General features: G+C 43.1%; 1 protein-coding gene across 4 annotated transcripts in view; it reads left to right on the top strand.

Moving 5' to 3' along the window:
• Positions 1 to 26,850, top strand: part of CCDC141 (coiled-coil domain containing 141) — a 646,235-nt gene that overhangs the window by 439,713 nt on the left and 179,672 nt on the right. For all 4 annotated transcript variants that reach the window (XM_069225437.1, XM_069225436.1, XM_069225434.1 and 1 more), the window contains exons 15-17: positions 2,400 to 2,525; positions 8,865 to 9,053; positions 9,262 to 9,441. In XM_069225437.1, coding sequence (XP_069081538.1) covers positions 2,400 to 2,525; positions 8,865 to 9,053; positions 9,262 to 9,441 — 495 coding nt within the window. The remainder of the gene's footprint in view (positions 1 to 2,399; positions 2,526 to 8,864; positions 9,054 to 9,261; positions 9,442 to 26,850) is intronic.

Raw genomic sequence — 26,850 nt, 5'->3', positions numbered from 1 at the left:
CTTGGGGCATCAAGATTACTTTCTCAGACCTGAATTGTTAAATCAGTCTCAAGGAAACTCCTGAAGCAGGAATGTCTGAACCATTTCAAAGAGCTGAGGTTATCTGTTCAGCTGATTAAACCAAGTGTGGTAAAAAATCAGCTGATTTTAAATCAATTTGGCATGCAAGGGTACCTCATTAGTGTAAGTAATGGTCATCATAGATTTGTACTCACTAGACTGGACATTTTTCATCACTTGGTAAGCTTTCCTTTTATGAACGACTGGTCGAGACCCTTGGAAAGATGCCTGTGTGATAACGTGACCTCTCAAAATACACTTCATGTAACCTTTTTCTGCAATCTGTACAATTTACAAAGAAAAATTAATTTACTGCCTTTACTGAAAGCTATGAAACTGACCCAGTGCCGTCCAGCTCATATTTTTACAGTTGTTGCCATCCATATATGTCTGTAATGTTATGTCCACATTTCTGTTGGCCATTGTTAGACATCGAAAGTTGTCTCTTTATAAATAGAACAGGAGTTATTTCTTTTAACTGCACATTTTTATGTATTGTTTTTATGCTGTGCTTTTGTGATTTAAAAATCTAAAATCGAATAAAGCTAAGTGACTGATTACTAGACATCTCAGCTGCCTTTGATACAGTCTCCTATTCTATCCTGATCAGATAGCTGCACAAAGCTGGCATTCAATGAGCCACCTTCCAATGCATCTGCACCTTCCTAACCAACAGAACCCAAACAGTTAACTTGGTACCTTACTCCTCAGAAGCCCAGGAGCTGATATGTGGAGTACCTAAAGGCTTCTCTCTCACCCCAACGCTCTTCAGCATTGACATGACCCCACTGGCCAACGTTATGTGTGCTCACAACATCAACATCCTATCCAATGCTGACAACACTCAACTGATACTGTCTCTCGCTGACAAATCTTCTAGAACAAAGAACAGCTTCACCACCTGCATGACCAAAGTGACCATCTGGATGAAGTCCAAATTTCTCAAGCTAAACACCACCAAGGCAGAAGTAGTGATCTTTGGAAAGGATACCTTGCCCTGGGACTCCTCCAGGTGGCCTACAGACCTTGGACCAACTCCCACCCCCAGCGTACAAGTAAGAAACATTTGAGTCTTCATAAAAAACAAACTGAGGATGTCCGCCCAGGTTAACATAGTCATTGTGTCCTGTTTCCACACCCTAAGGATGCTGAGTAAGATATATAAGGGCTCAAAAACAGCACCAGAAAAAACGTCCCCAAAGCCTCATAACAAGCAGGTTGGACAGTAGGAACTCCCTCTTCGCAGGAATCACCAAACAACTCATGAAGAGACTGCAGACCATCCAGAAGGCAGCTTCTAGATTTGTTCTTAATCTACCAGGCAAGTCAAATATCACACTACACCTAACTGGAACTACAATGGCTCCAGATACACAACAGTCTACAATTGAAACTCCTCACCAACACATACAAATACTGCACAACTCAGGCCCAGAATACCTGAATAGTTGTATAGATATCTACCAACTATCAGGCATCTTTTCTCTCAACTGGACTCTTACTAACAAGTGCCATGCATCCACAGAAGCAGTTCTAGTGGTCGGGCCTTCTTGTTTATCAATCCTGAAGTGTGAAACCACCTACCACTCCAAATTAGAACCACCTCCTCTCTCCATGACCTCTGCAAGAGGATGAATACTTGGCTCTTCTAGTAAGACCCCCCCACCCAGAATTAGACTTACATACATGCGAAGTTCTAGAATACCTTCACAGGTGATAGTGCGCCACACAAACATATACGACATAGGATGAATACAAATATGAGAGAAACCACAGTACAGCAAAAGTGACATGAGAAAAATACTTTTTACTGTCTCAAGCATTGCATATAACAGTTGCGGTGGAAAACAACTGTTACTGACGATATTTTTAGTGTGATATGACTTTGTTGCACAAATGTAAATCCTTGCTTCTTGGTTTTGTTAAAACAAATACACATGAAAAATGCCAGGTTATAAACAATATACGTAGGGCACAGGGTGTAAAATGCAATTTATTACTATTGTTGAAGGAAAGGAGGAGCGTCATGATCCTTCTGCAGATCTGATGGAAAACAATTGAGGTAGCCAATATTGCACTTGGCTTAAGGACATTGGCTATTAGAGTTTTTAGAGCATTTCTCTAGGTTTGTGCACACTTCCACACACTATACCTCCTGATAAAAGTGTTATCCGCTACCGCTTGAGCAGATATGTTCATAGCAAGTGAAATTTTAGCACATGAAAGTGCAAGAGGGATCAAACGATTAGTCTATGTATGACTGTAATCATTTGCAGTAACAGGTATTTTGATGCCAGCGAATGCTGCATAACGAGATAGTATGTTTTTCCTTCATTTAGACAACCCAAAGCCTAAAAAACCTCGAGGAGGTTCTTTTGCCGGAGCCAGCAGACAGAATTGGAAACAATACCCAGTCTCTTTCGGATTTACAAGATAGATGCAACAAAATGAAACCACAATTTCAGGTGAGAAACATTGAATGTATGCAAACTTATTGTATTTTTTGTTTGTATGCGTTATCAGCAATTTATTTTAAGAGTTTATGATTATGAATAACTGTTGCTATATCAGCCATGTGTACTAGTGCAATTATGGTATTTATTTACACTCAACAATAAGCGTATTTTCATGCAACAACTATGCTATTTTCTTTAACAAAACGTGCGTCCGGAGACAGAACATAAAACATTTTTGACTGACACTGTGTCATGGCGTGATATAGTACTTGCGGCAAATATCTTGTACCACTGTCTTATGAGAGTATATTTCTGGCCATGTTAATGTATGACAAGAAGGATTATGCATATAGTTTGTGTAACATTTTGTTGTGATGGTGATATGATGTGATATGTTGTGATGTGTTTTGGCCTCCATTATTTCAATGCAAAGTTTTTGTGTTTTACTGTGTTCCATACGCTACTGGGTGTTTTATTGTGCTGTGCCTCTTATGTTTCAATTGTGTTGCTATGTTGCTTTGTCTTTTACTCTGTTATGGTATATTTACGGTAGTGATACCTTCAAATGCCACTGCATTTCCAATCAGTTGCACTACATGCCTTTAAAGTTCCCATCAAAGCAACCGTTTGTCAGTATCTAAGGTAGTAGAATAGAAACAAAGCAAGCCAAAGCTGTGGCAGAGACCTGCCTTATTTCAGTACTTCCACAGTTCCGGAGCCATGTCTTTTAATGCTGTCTTATAATTGTGAAAACAGATGAATGCTATTTAAGCTCTGTTGAAATGAGAGTTCATGGCTCCAGCTATATGGGTCTTCCCTTGTGTTCTCCACCTTGAGTTGCAGTCTTTAGAGCAATAGATCAGGTCGGAAATGCAAACTTAGTTTTGATCAGCAGTTTCCAACGATTGATCATGCTGGTACAGTACAGTGGCAAATGCCTCCACGCCGGAGGCCCCCCTTAGCACTCCCTCATACTACCCATCCCTGCATGACAAAGGGCACTCCACTCTCCTGGCCCCCCATGAGGTGGCCCTGCAGTGATTGCATCTTGTTTGAGGGGACCATATTGCAGTCTGTGTGGTCTGGTGCCAGCTTCCGCCCCTCCTCCACACAACTGGCCTCCTCGCTCCAGGCCACACCAAGGAAAATAATTTATTTTTTTCCCTGGGCCAGTGCTTGGTTTGTAAAAAAAAAAAAACAGGTGCCACGGCAGCTTGCACCACCTATTGTCACTGCCAGCACTGCCAATGACAGTATCCATACAACTGCTGACCATCAGACTGCTACAGCTGTGACAATTCAGGCTGTTCAAGACCCCCAAAGCTATAAGAATGGCTTGGGCAACAGGTTTTAGTTGTTTTTATTGTATATTGAAGAATCCCACTCCACAAACCAGAACACACAGACTTATCAAAACTAGGTCTGCTATTGTTTCAAAAGAAAGAGAGAAACTAGTATAAATGAAGTGGATGCAAGTCCAACCAACATAATATCTAGCTAAGAATCTCAAAGTCAGATGCCCATACCCAGTGGATGATATGGGGTGGCTGGAGTTTCAAAATGATGCAAAGTGGCATAAAGCAAAACCAAGCATTCACAATCCAATGGGTCTCGCGTTTGCTCGAGTTAGAGCTATTAGCGTTGTAAATTCCTGACTGGACATTTCTTTCATCAAAAACCAACTAAAAGAGGGGTTTGGAAAAAGGGAGATTTGGATAGAAAAATCCTGGTCCTGTGTATAGAGCTCCCAATACATGTACAAAAACAAGGTATACACAGTTCCACAACGTAAGTATAATCAGGAAAACCACATTGGGTCCTGATCTAAGGAAAAGATCGTAAAAAAGAGAGAAGAAAGAAGAAAGAAAGCCAGGTCCCTGGAAAATTAATTATTTTGGAACAAGAGCCCTCACTCACCAAAGGTGACATGCTTCATCCTCGGGCTTTGCTCCACGTCAGGCCGGAGCTGCAATGCCTGACGGGCCCCTCAAGGGGGGCTCTTTGCCGGAGATCTTTTGAGATATATGCCCGGTTTAGAAAGAATAGGGTATAGGATTGGAAAAATTCTATTTAAAAATAACTAGAGGTTAGGCAAATTTTATTAAATAATCCAACCACTGTCATGATTAAAACCAAAGAGCGGGGAGAGAAAAGAACAAGGTCTATGCTCCCCAAAATATTATATACTTCCTCACTCAATTTGAGGTTAGGAATTGTACGCACAGGCTCCCCTGGACGATTCACCAGAAGGTCAACATGTTTCTCGCTATTGAAGTCCTATGGATCTAACGCGATTCTTCAGGACCTAAACTACCTAATCCTATGTGTCAATATAACCTATAATAAGGAATATTAGTACAATGCAGGGACCCTCCTCATACTAGTGGATGGGCCGCATCAGGTAAAGCACCAAGTAACGGAGGTCCTACTGAGTTGGGACCTGTCCGAAGTTTGCAGCATCACCTGCCCCGTCTCGGTGTTCCTGGAACTAGTATGAGGAGGGTCCCTGCATTGTACTAATATTCCTTATTATAGGTTATATTTACACATAGGATTAGGTAGTTTAGGTCCTGAAGAATCGCGTTAGATCCATAGGACTTCAATAACGAGAAACATGTTGACCTTCTGGTGAATCGTCCAGGGGATCCTGTGCGTACAATTCCTAACCTCAAATTGAGTGAGGAAGTGAATAATATTTTGGGGAGCATAGACCTTGTTCTTTTCTCTCCCCGCTCTTTGGTTTTAATCATGACAGTGGTTGGATTATTTAATAAAATTTGCCTAACCTCTAGTTATTTTTAAATAGAATTTTTCCAATCCTATACCCTATTCTTTCTAAACCGGGCATATATCTCAAAAGATCTCCGGCAAAGAGCCCCCCTTGAGGGGCCCGTCAGGCATTGCAGCTCCGGCCTGACGTGGAGCAAAGCCCGAGGATGAAGCATGTCACCTTTGGTGAGTGAGGGCTCTTGTTCCAAAATAATTAATTTTCCAGGGACCTGGCTTTCTTTCTTCTTTCTTCTCTCTTTTTTACGATCTTTTCCTTAGATCAGGACCCAATGTGGTTTTCCTGATTATACTTACGTTGTGGAACTGTGTATACCTTGTTTTTGTACATGGACATTTCTTTCCACATAAATTGAAAATGAAAAGTAAAACAGTTGACATAAGCAAGTCAAAGCGCTGCGGCCGCCATGAAAGTGAGCACAAAGGAAAGACACAAAAAGAAAAAGAAGTTCGCTCACAGTCAAACATTTTGGCAAAAGTGCAATTATCCATGTAACAAGGTCGTCCCCAAGGCAGAAACAAAACCACCCCAAGGTGGGACAAACATAAAGCATTTACCAATGTCATCAAAGGATTTTTGAATGGCAATCCCACGAATGAGTGAAAGTGATGGGCGTGAGGTGGGCGTGGTTAAAAGCCCACATAGATACCAGCACTGCTATGCTCAACCTAAAAAAGTTTCCCAGTTATCATATCCTTGCCAGTATTGGCCAGTGTTTAATTTGTGAAAGAAAGAGTGCTGGTGCCCGAAGCTCTGCATAGAAGTTGGCTGCAGGTGCAATTAAATGTGGGCTCACCTAATGCAAATGAAGGTAGTCTTTAATCCACTACCAGACACTTCTTGCCCCTTTTTCTCGCTCTTGTACGTTCCTGCTTTCTCCATTTGTGCCATCTTTCTTTTCCTCCCTCTTTCCGATATGTGTGTTTTTCCCACTCTTGCACTTCTGAGTATCTGATGCAGGAAATAAGTGCCGCTCCCCAAACGTAAGTGCTGATGGTCTCCAACAGCTCAAATTAAGCACTGGAGTCTGCTTGGAAACACTTCACACGTGACTTTCCCCAAAAATAAATTATTTCTAGGTTGCATTGTGCTGTGAACCGATGCAAACTTATTTGAAGTGTGTTGTCATCATTTATTTATTTGAAAGCGATTTTTTAAAGCACATAATGCCAGTAAAGGTACTGGATCTCTGCAGTGGACTAGTTGGACAGTGCATTGGTCAAAAATAACCGAGCGTGAAACATGAAGGCAATGCTTATATGAAGAGGTACGCTGTGAACAACTGGTAAACGGTTGCAACAAAGGACAAAGAATAGAATCTATACTACACATAACTAATATAAATAAACATAACCATTCGATATGAATCAGAAGCCAAATGCACATTCCAAATTAGGTTCTAGTGTTTACTTATATTTAAAGATAAAACATATTTGTCGGTTGATATCTTGTTGTGCAATCACTTAAACTTAAAAAAATATTTTTTAAAGTCTTGAAAATGTTGCATACTTAAGTATTATTGCTCACAACTACAGGTAATTATAGCTCTTAAATACCCTCCCTGCAATTATGAGCCCAAGGCACAGGTGGGAGCCATTAATGGGAGAGAGTAATTAAAGCCACTATTGCCCCTCCCCCATTCAAAGAGATTGTGTAACAAGAATATTGTTACCGAAATGTCATCTAACAAAAACAGATTTTTAATTATTAACTTCAATGGGGTAATATTAGTATAGACCAGGAGTGGCTCCTTCGCTACGGCAAAGGAATGTCGTCCCCCGGGCCAAGAGCCAGGAGTACACGGGAGGGGCAGAGCTAGGCCATGGGGGGCAGAGGAGGGAGGAGGGGAGAGTGCACTAAGGCCCATATTTATACTTTTTTAGTGCCTCATTTGCGTCGTTTTCTGATGCAAAATCGGCGCAAACTTACAAAATACAATTGTATTTTGTTAGTTTGTGCCATTTTTGCGTCAAAAAGCGGCGCAAATGCGGCTCTTAAAAAGTATAAATATGGGCCTAAGTGTGCATGTGTGTTTGGCCGGCCATCTCAGACCGGCCAAACACACATGCGCACTTAGGTTTCTCCAACCCGGCTGTATACACAGCCATGCTGGAGAAACAGCACTAACCCCAGGCTTGTGTCTGAGCGGCAGTCTTGCATGCTATGTTTGGCATGTAAGCAGCACCAGAATTGCTGAGGAGCCTGTGCTGGTGTCCCAATTAATGCTGGGACACCACATGGAAGGAAGAAATGCGCAAGGCTGCAGGAGACGGAGATGACGGTAAGGTAAGTTTTTTTTTTTTATTTATTGTCCCCCCTCCGTTTCCCTCCCCTTCTCCCCCTATGTCTTCCCCTCTCTCGCCCCTATCCTTGAAATTTGCGGCAGCCACCGCTGGTATAGACAATACTTCGGACACAATAATAATGTCAAACAATATTCTGAATATGATATTCTGGTAGCACAACACTCTTGTAAGGGCAATAAGGACATTGAGATATGGTACATGACATCAAATATAGTTCAACAAACATATAGGGGGTTATTACAACTTTGGAGGAGGTGTTAATCCGTCCCAAAAGTGACGGTAAAGTGACGGATATACCACCAGCCGTATTACGAGTCCATTATATCCTATGGAACTCGTAATACGGCTGGTGGTATTTCCGTCACATTTTGGATGTGTTAACACCTCCTCCAAAGTTGTAATAACCCCCATAGTGTCAAAAGTACTGTATACAAATGTATCACCCCAGTAGAGTTACTAATAGAAAATCAACACTGAATAGACTAATATTTTTGTAAATGATATTTAGACTACAATATTTAAATAAGACAAAATTTGAGTTAAGATATTTTGTCATGCACTGGGCTATCAGTGCCTAACACCTCTTCCATTCACACAGAAGCTCCATTCATTACTAAAAAAGGCTTCTTAAAAGCGAAATACAACTCTAGCTGTTTCTTCTGCCTACTCAAAACAGGGTAGGCGATATCTCTCCACAGATTTGGTGTTCCATCCCCACCGCCTTGTCATTGTGGCAGAGTATCAGCCCAGCTGTTACGTGGCACTACCAAAAAATAAATGTAGTGGTGTGTTTACTATTTTTAAAAATTTCAGTGGATATTGGGCTTTTATTTTTTTCTCAGCAATGAGTGGGTGGAGGCATGATGAGATGGATCTGTCCCTCCCACCCAGAAAAAAATTGCGAAAGCTGGGTGGAGGGGAAGGCATGAGCAATAAGGTTGTGTTCAATGGCTAGACCATAGCAAAGAAAAATGAGGCACACTGGAGGGACAGGGATTGGAAGCCACAGAATTCCTCTTGAGTGGGCCTATCACACGCTGCATAACCCATAGCCATACATGGAAATTTAAGACTTTCATTTGGCTATCCAACTGCCAACATCTGTTAGAGGTATGAAATTTGTATGTTCTGAATCATTAGAACATTTGATTTGAGCACATGCATCTTCATGCAACATGTTTATTATATGTGTGTACTGCGCTATGGATATTTTGGAGCATATTCTTGGAACTTACAGCATTATCTTTCTGACAGCAACTCAATGCCGAAGTGGAGTATGCTGTTAAGCTGTCAGAACTTCTCAGCCTAAAAGGAGCTCTTGAGAGGGAACGTTGTAAGAAAATTGCTGAACTTGTTCAGCTTCATCAGCGGGTAAAAGACAAAATCAAGGAATACGAAGATCTTCTGATCAAAATGTCTACATTTCACCAGGTTAGGGAAGAAGTAAGTATGCAAGATATATTGTCTTAAATATATATTTCTGTTTTCTCTTAGCTGGGAACCTGTATAAAATGTCTACAGTTTTGGAGGGGCAGGAGAGAATGTAAGAGCTTTGGTATAGTCCAAGTGAAGCCAGATGAAGACTTGCTTTGTGATCTCATAGCTCGTGATCAATATATTTCTAAACTAAATTCTCTCTAACATTTCACAGCTAGAAAACCTTGTCAAAACAAACGGTTTGGAGAATTGTGAGCCACCAGAAGTGCCAAAGGAGTCCCATCAAGCACAAATTCACCTCAGTCATACTCGAGAGCGCCATACTCATATCAAACATTTATATAAACTGGCTCTTCGCCTTGGAACAGACATCTCTTCCACAGTTCAGCATTCGGTGAGTAGGTACAAATGTCAAGCTACATAGAAAGAGTATTCTCTGTCCGTGTCAGCAGTTCATTTCCACTTCAACTTCTGTGCCAAAATGGAATCTGAAAGGATGGATCCTAGACTAGCTACAGCTACTGCCAGCCATAATTCTTAAATACCCAGAGAACAGGCCAAGAAGCTCTGGCACACATTACGCATAATAAGTAAACTTTGAGAATAATCATTCATGCCACAGACTAGTGGATCTGGATCATCACAACGATCTGCCTATGTTTTCCCTTCTATTATCATTCCTTGTTAAAATCAGTTATTTTAACTCTGATGGCCGGAATTGCATTACCATGTTTTGGGATAGAAACGTTTAATTTCAAATTTGAATTTGTTGTCAAAAAAGCAGTGGCGAATGCTGACTATTGAACATGGCAGTCAGATGAAGAACTGCCTAATGTGAGCACAATTTTCCCGGTACCCTCTCATGAATGGCTACATGCAGCTGGCCATGTGAGAGACCCAATCAATCAAGCATCACACTAATAAGCAAGTTCCTTCTCCATAGTGCCTGCATTCTCACACAAAGACTAGCAAGGACTGTTTATCAGTTGGGCTGCCTTCTTTTGACTTTTACTACATCACTCTGTAGGATGAGAATGTTTAGAGTAGTTATATGGACCCTGAATTGTCACCTCTTCTTAGGCAAAGCTGCACTGACTCATCTTAGTATGCAGCAGAATATGCTTCAGCCAATGCCACAAATCCCCTGCAAATCCCACAAAATAGTAATTTCCGGTACAATAAAAAAATAATAAACACCACTCAGCTCTAGATTCCCTTTCTGTCAAATCCTAGTAATATCAATTGCATTTAGTTAAGTAATGATAATGAAATCGGCTGACACAATGTCGGATATCATTGAAAAGTATTCTAATATCCATTGCCTTGGTCAGGCGTGTCAGAAGCAGAAGTATGGTAAGAGTAAATTAGATATTCAGATTTCTTTTAAAATAATCAGTTCCAATTGAGCTGAATCAAAGGTACTTTATGACACCAGAGCGAGACAACCCTCAGAAAACACCATTTTGAACATTATTTGATTAATGAAGTATCTTCAGTCAATCGTTGATCCATTGGTCCTTTAACAAGATATATGGGATAGTAACACTGAAAAATATTTAATTCCAAAAGAAATGACCCATTATTAAACAGTGTGTAATATTGCCTGTTAGACCTGACAGCTTTAGGGATGTCCCCCTGTACCCCCCAACCAACTGTTTGGCATGCCTCCCTCTATTTTCTGACTTTGTGTTTGCTAGCTTTAGGCCTCTGTGCACTACCACTGCTACCCAGGGCTAAGGTGCTTGTGTTCTTCCCCCTAAACATGATAACATTGGCTAAACCCAAATTAGCATATTTAGTGTACATATAAGTCCATCGTAAGTGTACTACATGTGCCCAGTGCTGTAACTTAAATGCCACTAGTGGGCCTGCAAACAAACTCAAATGATGAATGGAATGCGGAACCAATCAAATATTTCTTTCCCAGTCACAGATCTGGGTTTAATTCATCAATTCTTTTGCTCACCACGTCTCCCCAGTTTGGACACAGCCATATGCAAATCAGTCTTGACCCTGTTCCCCATGGGAACAGTCCAGCCTGAACTGTCAGGCCAGGTGCTCCCTGGACCGGAAACAAGCATCCTGGAACCGGTTTCAGGGTATCACCCTTCATCAGCCAGGTTAGCTTGAATCCAGTGGCATATTGAGCCCTGGACCCACGTCTTGGCAACCCTATGCACTTAGGGGGACGAAAACACACAAACACAAATGATGGATGGAATGCGGACCCAATCAAACATTCACCCCCAGTCACAGATCTAGGTTTAAACCATCAATTATTTGGCTCACCACACCACCCCAGTTCGGGTCTGCAACACTTATTGTGCTACCCACCTAGGTAGTCCTCTAACTCTGGCTCAGGGCTGCCACTGCATAGCTTGTCTGTGCTGTTTGCACTGCCACTTTGACCTGGCAAGATAAAACTATTGCCAGGCTTAAACCTCTCCTTTTTTTACATATGTCTCCCCTAATGTAGGCCGTATGTGACCCACAGGGCAAGGTGCAATGTATTTAAAAGGCAGGACATGTACTTCTAAGTTGTACATGCCCTGGCAGTGAAAAACTCCCACATTTGTTGTTCACTCCTGCAAGGCCTAGCTCTCCCTTAGGATAACATTGGGACTACCTTATTACATTTTGTACATGTAATTCACAATCTGGAAGAGATAAGTTTGTCAAGTTTGTTTTCTCTGGACTCACAATTTAAAATCACGACTTATGGTGAAGTCCGATTTTAAATTGCAGTTCTGGAAATGTCACTTTTAGAAAGTTGGCATTTTCTTACTTTAGCCATTTGTGCCTGCTGCCTGTCTCTAATACATGTCTACCGTGGAGTGACAGCTGGGCTTGTGCATTCCATTTACACAGCCGCACACAAAGGGAGTTTCGCTGTGATGGATGGGCCATCCACAGCCTGATCGGACATCTTGGGCAGAAAGGGAGGGAAGGGCTGACACACCTGAATGTGCAGTGTCCTGCTTGGTATTTATATGTAACTCCAGTGAGCCATTGAGCCATACATTCCTCAGCCATAATAATATGTCTTCTGCTGGATTGAGATTCAACAGAGTTATGGATAACAATCCTTCTATTCTATTTCCTCAGGAAGTAAAACAGATATCTTGTCTCTCTTCATGATTATACTGAGGGGTTGTGAGTCTGTCATGTCATTATAAAAAGGACAGGCTATAATACATTTGGAAGATCTCCCTATTATCTCTGACACTCCCTTTTACTCTAAATTATTTTTACGTATTAGACTTTTTATCTACCTTTTAATCGATTTGATGGACAATGGAAAACACACCTGAGATCTACCAGTCTGTAGCGGCTTTCCAGCACCAGGCCGCAATCAACTGAACCTAGCTTCTGCTTATGACTTTAACTGCTTAATCTCCAAAGGAAGTACTGAAATCAATGTTTACCATTGAAGGTAAAGAGGTCCTTTTTGATGATAGGGGCTCATGAGCCCTGCTGAGGAAGGCCAAAAGGAACATAGGGGGTCATTCTGACCCTGGCGGCCGGTGACCGCCAGGGTCACCGACCACGGGAGCACCGCCAACAGGCTGGCGGTGCTCCCGAGGGCATTCTGACCGCGGCGGTTCAGCCGCGGTCAGAAAGGGTAAACCGGCGGTCTCCCGCCGGTTTACCGCTGCCCCAGTGAATCCTCCGCCGCCGCCATGAGGATTCAGACACCCCCTACCGCCATCCTGTTCATGGCGGGAAACCCGCCATGAACAGGATGGCGGTAGGGGGTGCCGCGGGGCCCCCGTAAGAGGCCCCAAAAAGTATTTCAGTGTCTGCTTTGCAGACACTGAAATACGCGACGGGTGCAACTGCACCCGTCGCACCCCTGCAACTACGCCGGCTCAATTCTGAGCCGGCGTCCTCGTTGCAGGGGCATTTCCTCTGGGCCGGCGGGCGCTCTTTTGGAGAGCGCCCGCCGGACCAGAGGAAATGTTTGAATGGCCGCCGCGGTCTTTTGACCGCGGTGCGGTCATTTGGCGGCGGTACCTTGGCGGACGGCCTCCGCCGTCCGCCAAGGTTAAAATCACCCCCATAATGTCAAGAGCCATAGCTGCTGTGTTTGACTTTGCTAAAAGATTGGGGGCCAAACCTGTACAGCCACTTGTGAAAGTTTATCAAGCAAAATGCATCTCCATCGCCAGTTACGGGAGTGATATTTGGGGATACAAGGATGCTACTGACTTATAAATAGTGAAAAATACATTTTTGAGAATGCTGTTAACTGGCTGGGGTACATCTCTGACCTGTTAGCCCTTTTACCATTTTTAAGATGGATCAGGATCTGGATCAATACAGTCCTGGATTTGAACCAGACAATTATAAAAGACTGTCTGACTTTGGAGAGTGCAAACAGCATCCCGTGGCTGAATTACATCAAGACCTTATTAGAAAAGCTGGGCCATCCTGAATTATTTGTGTCTCCAAAAGTGACAACAAAGAGAGATCTGAACTGGATCAAGAATCATGTTCTCTTTATCAAGTACTCTGAGAGAGAAGTGAGAGAGCTCACGAAACCATTATATTTTAATAAGATCTTGCCCCTCATTAGAGCCCTACTTAGTGGTGGTTACAATACCTCACCATTGCTTTCTTTTTAGCAGCTTCAGGTTAGACCTTTTTGCATTGGTTACTTGCGGTACCTCAAAGGCAGCATTAAGTGAATAGGTTGGGCCCCTGTACGTGTGACAGTTTTTCTCCGCAAGACAGCATGCACTTTGTGATGTTCTGTGATCATTATTGTTCGTTACAACAATGTGTTTATTTGCCATTGTTAAAGTAAAATGTTTTTTGGACGTAAGACCGGCCCTAATTTACCTCCAGATGAAGTTGAGCCCCCTAGAGTATTTTATTCTTGCAATCTTCCTAGCAGGTGCCCTCAGAATTAGAAAGACATGCCTTGTTTAAGCATTGGACCAATATCAATTGTTTGTGATTTGGGTCTGCAACAGAGGTGTTCATCATTATCATTTCCAATGTAATTCTATTGTAATTTTATTGGAAACCTTTTTAGAATGTCTCATGATATTGTACTGTATTTATATGTGTGTGCTTTATGGTTTTAATTAACAGAATAAAGTATGTTTTGACTTGTGTACAAAAGTAATTTTCTGTTTTAGTGGTACCACCTCAAAATACGTTGGATATTTTGTTGAATACTTGTCTTTAGCAAATAGGAGGTGGGAAACGATATCTGTAAGAGTAAGATAGTGTTATAGGCTGTTTGACTGGTACTGTTTTAGGTGTTTTGTGTTCTGCCCAGATTTAACAATGTAATCATGTGTCTATAGTTTTTTATTGCATTGTATATGGTTGTCAGAAAAACTGAGACAATAAAGATTACTACTACTCTAATATGATGGCATGAAGAACTATTGTTGCTTGATACAGTCTCAAGAAGATCTCTGGCCACATACTGCCTAAACAACATTTCAAGACCTTTCCCTGTACTGTAAGTCCACCTCTAAACATCAAAGGAGCTCCATACCTCCATAGAGGACAGCTGACAGAAAGACCCCATGGTTACACCAGCAAGCCCCCCAAAGGGCAATCGGAGATGTGTGAAAGGCCATGTCATCCGTAGTTGTCATGTCCAGGGAGAGGTCAGAAATGTCCTTAACCTAAATTATCTTCTAGTGCACTGAAAGGAGATTGCTCGCAGACAAACACATCTACATGTAATAATTAGCTTTCTTCCAGTCTACATTTAACCATACATTACGCAATGGCTGTGTAAAAGTCTTAATGCTTCCGTTCTTCTGCAATGTATTCCAGTTCTGTTTTTCAGTTTAGTTTTGTGGGTACAACTCAAGTTGTGGATGCTCAGCATCTCATGCAAGAGTGTTAGGCTACAAGATAAAATCCCACATATCACTGATCCTCATAACCCATGTTTACCTCTGATCAGACACAGTTGTCCTTGCACACCTCCACACACTTTCAGTATAATGATCATCAAAAAATCATACTTTCCTTTGCCAGCCTGGTAACCAGACTTGGCCAGCCCTTAAGGGCTGAGGGATCCCCCTTCCTTTTTGCAAACATGAAGAGTGTCAGGATGAGCAAAGATCAGCCTCATAGACACTCTTTATATTCAGGTCTGGCATCTAGGAGCTGTACATGCACTAAATATACAGGTGTGTGGCTGTCTGACCCGAACTTTGCCGGGCTGAGGATTTCACACCCCTGCGCCCATGACCTCCTCATCCTGGCAAAGTACTTGGAGGTCCTCCCCTTTATGATGAGGGGGATGTCACTGATAGACTCTGACCTATGCGCATTAGTTTTAAACTTTGAAATGCCCAGGGCCAAGTGTCAATCAGTGATGCTCGCCACAGAATAAGTGGGGTCAGCAAATCTCATTGACCCCATCCCACTCTGAAGCCTCCTCTTATTGATGGACCTCTTTGGGCTCTCTTATAGATGTCCATTTAGTGAAAGGTGCTACAGTGCTCAGGCATTATCTTTTCCAAATCGTCACTTGTACCTGGTAAGGCCAATAAAGGCACTCACCTGGGTGTGGGTTCTGGGAGCCATCCACTTCAAAGTAAACAAGTAGTTGTCTAGGGTAGCTGCACGCCAAGAAACTAAATAACCATGCCCTGTCTGGAACATGCACAGTGTTTTGATCTGATTAGTGTACCTTTGACCCTAAACTGTTTTCTGAAAGTGTGTCAACTCTTCCTCCCTGCTGGTCTGTCAACAGCAGTGTCATCCAAATAGGTAAGGCCAGTGCATTCCAGTGCAACCAAGATCTGTATAACAAGTGGTTGCAAAGCTTCATGGGTATTACTCAAACTAATCATCATATCGCAATGAGAGAAATAGAGGATTGAGACACAGCACCTCCTCCTGAGACACTTCATAAATCACAGCGACTGTGGTGAATCTATAGACAGGATGGGTAATTCCAATTCCTGACTCCTTGTCCCCAGGTTAATGGACCCCTTTTGGGTCAAAAAAAGATTTTGGATGAGGTAGTCTCACCCGCGTAATGTGGCAAGCTTTATCACTGCCCACCTATAGATTCCCCACACTTGTTGTGATTTATGATTACTCAGACTAAAGCAGTGCCTAATTTGAGCCAGGATTTGCAGGTGGGGGCCAATGCACTCTTTTTTTGGGACTGTGCTTATTTTTAATCAACAAACTTTAACCCAGAACAGGAGAGAGATAATGGCAGCAAATGGGGAAAGAAAGACAAAGACAGAAAAACTGTGCCAATGAGAGAAAGCAGGGGTGAGAAGGGATCTATACGAGTAAGATATTGGGTCGGGGATAATATGTTGGTGGGTGAAAGAGGCATGAGGAAAAATGAAGAATGCAGAGCATTGGTATTTGGCAGCCCTGACATTTGACAGCAGTGCTGATCAGCTAGTGAGAAAGAATTGAGCCCTATCACTTTTACAAATAACGCAATGCTTGTACACTGGGATTTGTATGTTCATTCATTATTACAAATGCAAAATACAGTTTGGTGACTTCACATATTGGTACAAATTAAGGCACAAAGCTTTTATTCTATATCAACATTTAGATTCCTTGCACCATAGATATATGACAGCTTTGGGGGTGCAACACTGTAACTCGTCATCGAAATGTTGTTGATAGGACTCCATGTTTCAGAAATGGAGTTTGTAGTTTTGGTTAGCTAGTGTTGGAGAAGTGATATGGTAGATGGCTTTACCTTTGAGCACGTACAGCTTCTGCAACTCTTGGAAATACAAACAATATACCCCTCTTTCCAGAGGCCAGGAGCTTACCTCGATTTCACCTCAAGGTACTGTATTTATTTTATATTTATTTTTACCTTTTTCTTTTACTGGCATAAGCTTGCAATAAAAATTCTAAAAACAAATAACAATCATACGGATTTGCAAGACTAGACTGTTGACTTTGCAAATGCGCAGTGTCAGTTTGATAAATTGTTAGTTTGGGTTTGTCATGGTAGGTTTCTCAAACCTATTTTTCACCAGGCTAACACAGAGTACCCACTGCAACAGCATCTAGGCCATACCACGCAATTGTACCATCCTGACCATTGTGCAGACATCCTGCACTGACAGAAAGCATCACACATAAAGCACTGTTCGAAAACCCGCATCACCACACTCTCCCATAAAGCTGTATTATCCCATATATCTGCACTACCTACCTACAGCACCACACTACACTGTTCTCCACTACAACACAAACTCCCTAAAAACCCACCCCGCCACAAACATTACCTCAACCACTTCAGACTAGCCACTTAAACACCTGTATCCCACACTATTGGTATATAAGAACAAACTAAAAAACACTTCCACCTCTTCCCCTACATTATCACCCCAACACAGAAATAGCAACACTATTTCACAGTACTACCACCTCTCAGCAGTGAATGATCAGCCACCACTGTCGCGTAGGCTTTTATTATCCTAATGAGACTACTGGATTTTTGGGTAGCAGGGTCGTTCTCAGTGTGGGGGAGTAGGTCTAACCCAAGGAGAAGGACCCTTGTCACCCTCAATCCAGTTTTGCTCCGGCTAACTAGCAGTGCCTCATCTCTCCCAAAAGGAAGGGATGATTGGGCAGCCGAGCGCATGACATCTTAGAGCTTCTCAGGGAAGTCGTAGTCACTCAGATCCCAACCAGTTCTCTCATACCTAGTGTGGTCTCATATACAAATGACAGAGGCAGTTTGGCCCATATTTATACTTTTTGACGCTAAACTGCGCTAACGCAGTTTAGCGTCAAAAAGTTTTGCGCCGGCTAACGCCATTCTGAAGCGCCATGCGGGCGCCGTATTTATTGAATGGCGTTAGCCGGCGCAAGCAGACCGGCGCTGCCTGGTGTGCGCGAGAAAAACCACGTACACCAGGCAGCGCCGGCGTAGGGGGAAAATGGCGCATGGGCGTCTTAAAATGGGGCAAGTCAGGTTACGTCGAAAAAATCATCGTAACCCGACTTGCGCCATTTATTTTCGACGCCCATCCCCCATCAACATGACTCCTATCATTGTAAAGATAGGAGTCATGCCCCCTTGCCCAATGGCCATGCCCAGGGGACTTCTGTCCCCTGGGCATGGTCATTGGGCATAGTGGCATGTAGGGGGGCACAAATCAGGCCCCCCTATGCCACAAAAAAAAAAAAAAATACTTACCTGAACTTACCTTAATGTCCATGGGATGGGTCCCTCCGTCCTTGGGTGTCCTCCTGGGGTGGGCAAGGGTGGCAGGGGGGGTCCCTGGGGGCAGGGGAGGGCACTCTGGGCTCATTTTGAGCCCACTTGTCCCTTAACGCCATGCCTGACCCAGGCGTTAAAAAGCGGCGCAAATGCGCCGTTTTTAGCCACGCCCACTCCCGGGCGTCTCTTTTGCCCGGGAGTATAAATACCACGTAAAGGCCTGGGAGTCATTTTTTAGACGGGAACGCCTCCCTTGCATATCATTAACGCAAGGAAGGGGTTCACGCTAAAAAATGACGCACATTCCGGGAACTTTGGCGCTATACGCCTCTAACGCCATAGTATAAATATGGCGTTAGTTGGTGTTAGTTTAGCGTCGAATTTGCGTCGAAAAAAACGACGCAAATTCGGCGCAAACGGAGTATAAATACGGCCCTTTATGTTTTACAGATTGATTTAATAAAACGACTGCATTTTAGATAACAAGGCGTGAGCCACAATAACCAGAACCATACAACACAGTAGGATTGAAATAGTAACGAGGAGAGTGAAACATAGAAATAACGCTATCATAGTGTTACCAGATTACGTTCTCTCTTCTAAGTTCTATTTTGAGCACAGCATGTTAAGTTCTAAGCTTGCCTTTCAGATTCCCCGGGAGGACATCAACCCTCATACCTGAGCAAAGGCCTGTGATCTGGATCAGCATCTGCAACAGGGCAGTCAGCGTCTAGTTGTGGTTCCCTGGTCGGAATCTCCCTCTTACGTGTACCAGGACTAGGAAGTGTTTTTATAACTAACACGCCGGTGTTCTAAGAAACATCCCTACGTAAGAATGTGTACTTTCTACGAACCCTAAAGACTAAACTCCTACCACGTCTATCGGCAATGTACCAGACTGTATCCTTGACTGAAGCACAGAGCGAACAAGAATGTATTGTTTGAGAACTCTGGTGCTGAAGCAAGCTAAACAGTGTGATAGAAGAAAATAAAACAAGACTGTGAAACTGGTTATTGAAAAATAACAGTGCAAGGCTGAATAAAATGCATCCAGGGCAAAGTGCACAGAGGCCTAATACTTTAAGCAAACGCGCAAAGGCTATATTAAAAATGGCTACACTACACCCTCCCCTTGTCGGTAGAAAGTGGTTTAAATCTAAGCCTAAAAAATGCCTATGTTAAAACCAAAGTAGCTAAAACCCTATATAATTTCAACAAGTCAAGAGGACACCAAAGCACAATAATCCTATATTTAAAAATAGGCATGCAGCTAAGAGCCAAATTCACATAACAGTGTCAATTTAGACCAAATCCAATTCAAACGGTGGTCATGGAAAGCAGGAGGTTCTCCACTTCGGCAGATGACAAGACCGGAAAATCCACGCCAAAGACTATTAAGGAGCAGGTGTGTTCCAAAGCCTCAGAATAAACCAGGGCGGCATCCCGTGCAGGGCCTGTGTACGAGTTAATATCAACTTCCTCCAGGAAGGGTATTTCGTAATCAGCCTCACGAAGCAAACGCAGCCGCAGCGCGCATGTCTGGGAATGAGCCCTCACTGGGAACATCAACAGATCAGCATCAACCACTGGGTGGCGCTGCTGTGAGAGACAAACGTCTAGTGTATATTCGAAAGAGCACCAACTGCACCGGAACACGGGCTGCACACAATCCAAAACCGGTCTGAATGACAGAGACCAGTCACACTCCAAATGTCCCAGGAGTGTTGCTCCGAAGTGCTGCATCATGCGTTCACGACACAGCTGCGCTGATGGGAGCGCCCACATTCGTTCTTGTTGCGGCGGGACAGCCATTGCGGAAAAACAACAGCAACAGCAAAACGCCGGCTAATAAGGGCAAAGTGATCAGAAATCCCCAGATATCTGCTACCTCCCTTAATTTAGTGGGGGGAAATAACACATTCCCACAGCAAGTAACGACCTTGGTGACCGAAACAACGTAAACTATTCCGGCCCGCATGCCACAACAGTCTTCACTATTGAGAAGGATGTAGCTGCCGTTTGAAAGCACCTGGAATGTGTGTTTAATTAAGGGGACCGGAACTCCCTTCAGATAGCAAGCCAAATTTGCAACCGAGGCATTACATGCCCCATGGCAGGACAGCTGCTTACAAGTCATCGAATGGCTGACTGAAGTCTTGCATTCAATACCGCTAAGAAAAACCTCTCTCATGCCATTAAGACATTTGTACAAGAAGGGAAGTTCCCACACCTCATGTATATAACTGTCTCCCAACTTTTCATATCCGCCTACTGGAACATGTTTTAAACAAGAAGTGAATTGTAGTGTAGAAATAGGCAGATTAATAACCCTGTGTATCAACCACTCAGCTGAGGGAATCTCAGCCACGTAAAAGGCAATCTTTCCAATTTTTCAATGTTTAGCATGACATAAGTCGCCTCCTTCTTAGCCATCAGTTGTTGTTGACGTGTCAAATTAAAGGAAAAAATATCTCCCTGGCTCTGATGTGCTGCCACGGAACGTGACCCGCCTTCAGTGTCTGAAGTGTCCAACCCAACTGAATAATGGACCTTGTTTGACTTTGTCCATGGTATAATGGTATAATGAAGACATGTCAGATCATATAATGTCTATGGCAGAAGAAACAATGTTGTCAATGGTATATATTCGGTCGGACAGGGTGTGAATTCCATTATCTACAACAGCTAATGCCTTCTTCAAATTTTCCTGATCTATCTGCCTTAATTGGGCCGCTGCCTCTTGTTGGGAAAGTTTCCATATTTCATTGTACACTTTGTACAAAAAACGTTTCCTACGTGGTGTCTTCGGGCCTAACAAAAAATCTTGCAAGTCAGTGTTATTAGACAGGAGAGTGAGATGTGTCTTACCTGCATCTAGCGTAGATGATTTTAACCAGTGTTGACACAATTTTTCCACGCTATATGTAGTAATAATTTCAGCATGTTCAGGTGATATGTAGCGAGGGTCTGCCCTACTCGTCCTGAAACCCCCCTGAGGAGGTGACAAAACGTTGATGACACCCATTGGTGTCTATAGGCCACAATAACCACCCGCCCGGACGTGACAATGAAGTGTTAAATGTACCATTCTGGACCCAGTCTGTAAGTTCACTAAAAGTGGCATTGATATATTTCTGCCAATCCTTCATTTTGGTAGGGACAGGTATGCCAGGCATATTCAATTCTCTAATCGTTGCTAAGCCCAAACAGCTAGTCTGTTGCACAGTTTCATTTAAAAAGATCATTTGGACAGGAATGAGACATGCTCTAAACAATGTTTCTCTTCCAAATCAACATTTTTTGACCAATATTCATAGCCCTCAATTGACAGTCGGGAAACAAAAGAATGTTAGTATATGAATTTCGTATTAGTCAACAACATTTGCTTATCTTTATACGGAGTTAACTTAAAATAATATGACTTAGCATTCATTTGATGATGCCCAGAAAAATACGCAAATTTGTCAGAATATGTTTTAGAACTCTCTCGCGGGGAAGTCGGGCAATGCTCCCATTGCGTGTAGTCAAATATTGTCTTTGGACTACTGGCTTTATGTATAAAGTGGTGCCCATAATAATTATAACAAACAATGTCACCATAATTGTCTTTAAACTGGTAAACATCTTCATTTTCATAGACAGTATAATATTGTAACTCGGTCATCATAGAATCAACTGTCTTCACGTCCCAATCATCAGATACAATGCCTGGTATTACGATATCATTCATGGATAACTTTAGAACGTACGGTAATTGAATTATCTCAGTGGGACCGTATATATCAAACATTACTTTATCCCACACAATCCCATCCGGAATTGGCACTGCAGAAATGTTCACAAAGGACAAGTCTCTTCGAACCTTATGTGATGAAAAATGTGGCTTCAACACCTCCTCCACCTGTTCAACCGCTGACCTCTCATGAAGAAAATGACCATGTATTAACAGAAAAAAGGTAACGACAAACCCTATCCACAGAAAAAATGCTATCATAGTCATTAAGGGCCACAGATAGTTCCAAGGAAAAACAAAATACGTATCTTTAAGCCAATAAATCAGCTTACGTGGACCTGGGTCAGGTGTTGAAGAGGCAAAAGAGTCCGACAGACCATCGTCGTTGTTGGCAAAGTACCCAGAGGCAGTTCTTGCAAAAGGTGCCGCCGTATTCAATGGAGGAGTAGGTGTTTCTCGCGGTGGTACACTGTAGATAACACCACCCACAACATCAGCAGTCATAGTGACTCGATCAAATGTTTCCAAATTATTAGTCGTCAGTGGAACTATCGCGATATCATCTTCCACACTCCCCAAGCTCGGAGAGGCAACAGTGTTGGTGTAAATCACTTGGAGCGGAACATCTTCCCCAGTAGTGAGAGGGATCTTGGAACTACTGGACGTTCCTCTTGGTCTGCTGTGCAGAATCGGCCACATGTTGTAACTTGACATTGTCAATGGAGACAAAGCGATTTTCTTTGGCACCTGGCAACGGTGGTAAAATAACAGTTCATGTTCCGTGTATTCCCAACACAGGGACTGGTGCTCGATACTGCGACCTTTTCACGCACAAGATCCCCAACTCTGGGAATCCAACCAGTAGGCGTTACTGGCACATCCTTAATTCCTGTGGAGGCAGCACTTTTAGAAGAGTTATCTTCACTGAACTGTTGTAATTCCTGCAAAACAGTGACACAATCATTTATGTCAAAAGGCGTTTCCGCCGCCTCCACACCAGGACCATCTAGATCCGGAACAAACATTTGTGTTCCGAACAGGCACTCATATGAAGTACGACCCCCCCAGGGACCTTCTAGGCAAGTTATTCAGTGCTCTCTGTACTCCATACAGGTGGGTTAGCCAACTATGACCCGTACCTAAGACTCTAGCCGTTAAGGATTGCTTTAAATCGCAATTTTAACGCTCCATGACAGAATTTCCCTCGGGATGAAATGGAGACGAGAACTGGAGCTGGACCCCCAACGAAGCCATGGTGTCCCTGAATGCCCTTGAGGCAAAAGCAGGGCCCTGGTCCGAATGGAACGCCGCAACTGCATATGTACCGACAAAGACACGCAAATCTTTAATAACAGTTCGAGCATCAGCCGAGCGCTCTGGCCATACCCACACAATTCTGGAGCAAGAATCTATAGCCACCAAGATATATTTGTATGCACTGTCTGGTGTCAGTGAACCACAACTAGACGCTGACTGCCCTGTTGCAGATGCTGATCCAGATCACAGGCCTTTGCTCAGGTATGAGGGTTGATGTCCTCCCGGGGAATCTGAAAGGCAAGCTTAGTGCTTAACATGCTGTGCTCAAAATAGAACTTAGAAGAGAGAACGTAATCTGGTAACACTATGATAGCGTTATTTCTCTGTTTCACTCTCCTCGTTACTATTTCAATCCTACTGTGTTGTATGGTTCTGGTTATTGCGGCTCACGCCTCACAACTGCACTACCACCCCAGCCATCACGCTAGCACCACACCACTACAAAATTACCACTCAGTGCTATAATACCAGCTGCAAACTCTCAAGACTTTGCCCCACAACACAGCACTACCACCGCATACCATTACACTACCACCTTATTGCACCATTGTATCACCTCCTTAACAAACTTACACCACAATACCACTACCCCACCACTAGACTCCCAGCCCCATAACATACTGCATCCCTGTATTGCTATATAAAACCTCAGCTGCCTCCTACTACTAACTGGCACTCTCTCATCCGGCTACTATGGCAGCATTGCATTTGCAGTCTTCCATCACTTTTTGCCAAGTACAGTATTACCATCTCATAGTATTGTGCGACCATCACCATCAATCTACGTCTATCACTACACTATCGCCACCCACCACACTTCCAATGTGCTACCACTTCACCAGTGGCAGATGCTGATCTTTAAAAGCAGTAAAAAATCCATACTGTTTCTAAAATACAATGAGGAAGTAGGCCTAATTTCTTCCAGGGCACCAGATAAGTTATATCGATCTTACTTAAAGGCAAGGGTTTCAGAAAGCAGGGGTGGTTAGCATGCAAATATCTACTTTTGATATCTAATTGGAAATGCAATAGATTTGTCCCGTTTGTGGACAAGAATTACCATCATGGTGACTGGTCCAGCACTGCAATAAATGGGAGCTATTAAGACATGGATGTCAATAATATAGAAAAAGATACCATGATTATGCCAGTCCCAGCATTTTCCCAGGACTGAGCACCATCATGACACGGATGCCTATGATATGCCAAGAATTTCCACCATTGTATCTGGGTTAGCATTATTGAATCATGCATAGTATAATCATGCACTCACTCTTACACACATGGGTATGCATTTGCATACACGCATGCAAGCAAAGCAGCACAATTCCGCCTCTCTCTCTCACAGTGCTGTAAGCAGTGCTTAATTTGAGCCGGTGGTTTCTGGTGCTCAGCCCCGGCACTTAATTGTCAACACCAGCATTTATGACAGCTGCCAGATGAAGGCACTGTTCATGTAATTTAGAGATGAGCAGATCAACAGTTGGTTATTAATTTAACTTGTATTAAAAACAACAAATACCTACTGCCTAAGACATTCTTATCACTTTAGGGGCATCAGACAGTCTGAATTGTCACACTTGTATCAGTGTGATGTTAGTAGTTGTGTAGGTACTATAAGTGGTTGTGCTGGTAGTAGCAATTGGTCGTGCAAGCTGCAGTGGCCTTCTGGCGAGGGCTCCGACACACACATTTATTTTTACAAATTAAGCACTGTCTGTAGGGCACTTCTCACACCTACGTCCCTCATTTCAAATCCTCTTCATTTCAGCAAGTATTTGAGACAATGGCATTGCACTTTTAACTTTAGGCAGACGAAGATTGCATAAGGTTTTACCAGATTGCATCAGAAGGATTAGTGGGTTTGGCTGTATATGTTTATTTGACAAACTCAATGAATCATCCATATACAACTCCATAGGCAGCTGCAGCATCCTTCATGCAGGAGCCTTACACAATTGGTGATGCACCACAATTTATAGTTGAATGTCTTGCCACACTTCTTTATTCAATCCAGCCGGTTGTTGACACTGATACACCAGAGGAATAGAACACAAAATGGAAGATCCTGGGTCATGATAGCAGCACAATTGATAGTGAATTGCTTGTCTGGACACTCAGCTGTCTATCACACAGTTTTTATAATGCAGGGCCTCGCACTAGCTTTTGATTGCTGACGTACAGTGCTCAGATGAGGACCATGGCCCCGGCTTTAGGATGCACCACTTCAACTAAGCACTGTGCATCAGTGCTCCCACCCATACCAATTGTGCATGGCTGATTAGCCAACCGTACTACTGGCCCATCTTTTCCTTTGCTGACCGGGCTGGAGCTGCATAGTAGAATCAACACCAAACACTTTCAGACCCTCGGAGTGATGGGAAAAATGAGGCGTGTGGCACCCTAATGCACTTATAAGCAAGTTGTCCCTGCCTTTCACAGCACAAAGCTACCACTCACCAGCACTAGGTTACCTTTCCACACTTCTACAATATCACTCCACCAATGTATCCCCTCACAAGTGTTGTACTACAGCACTGCAACCACACAGCTATCGACATCTGCTAATGCACGCAACCACCCTACAATGCACTGTTAAGACCTAGCATCTAACTACCCTGCCCCAGGGCTTTACTTCTTTCCCACACTACTGCACATCCACCCCTTGCACTGAAATACCAACCATCAGTAAAGATATTTCCTCTAGTTCAAAATGTCCACTTCACAATACCACACAATGGTCCACCACCACATTATAAATACCATAATTGCGCTACCATCCCAGTGGACCCTTTACTGCCTCACATCTCCACCAGACCACGTAGGCAAGTGCTGATGAGTGGCAGCTACACTAGTTACCTTCTACCTCCTGGTCCAAGCCTGGTGTGTGAGAATGTGCTTTTGCAAGTACTGCTTGCATGAACTAGAGCCTATTCTGGTAGCATCTTGCATAGGTCTGTAACCTTTGGTTTCTACTACCATTTTATGGAAAATAAGGCAATGAAGAAGGTTTTTTATGCAAGGAATAATATAACCATTGGTGTGTTAGTTGGATGCAAATAAAGGCAGTGCTTGTAAGAGAGCGTGTGAAGCTCCTATGGAGATAGAAGGATAGGGAAAAACTCCAAAGGGAATAGGGAGAGAACTAAAACGAGAGAAACACACATACAGAGATAAAAGAGACCAGAGAGAGAAAGATAGAGGGTAAAGAAGGGAAGTTGCAGAAGAGAGTTGTGTAGACACAATGTTTGACTGGGGAGAGAAAATAGCAGCAAATGAGAGAAGAGTTCGAGAAAGAAATAAGTTTTACCAAACAATGAGTTGAAGTAAGCAAGGCACACATAACGAGAAGGGGTGGGAGATTTAACAGTTAGAGAAGAGGACCAGGGAAGAGGGCAGACTCGAAGGACGGGCGCGGGGAAAAAGACACGCATGAGAATAGAATAACAGGTGGTACAGAGGGTGGCGCGAAGTTGAGTCAGGGATGAAAATGGTCCAGCTGCGAGCAGGCTAAGCATGTAAACGTTTTCCCAAACTGATGACTTCAGAATAGTTTCTGT

This window comes from Pleurodeles waltl, chromosome 3_1 (assembly GCF_031143425.1).
Source record: "Pleurodeles waltl isolate 20211129_DDA chromosome 3_1, aPleWal1.hap1.20221129, whole genome shotgun sequence".
NCBI classification, from domain to species: domain Eukaryota; kingdom Metazoa; phylum Chordata; class Amphibia; order Caudata; family Salamandridae; genus Pleurodeles; species Pleurodeles waltl.
The sequence above is the reverse complement of the archived record's forward strand: the minus strand, read 5'-3'. Positions and strand labels throughout refer to the sequence as shown.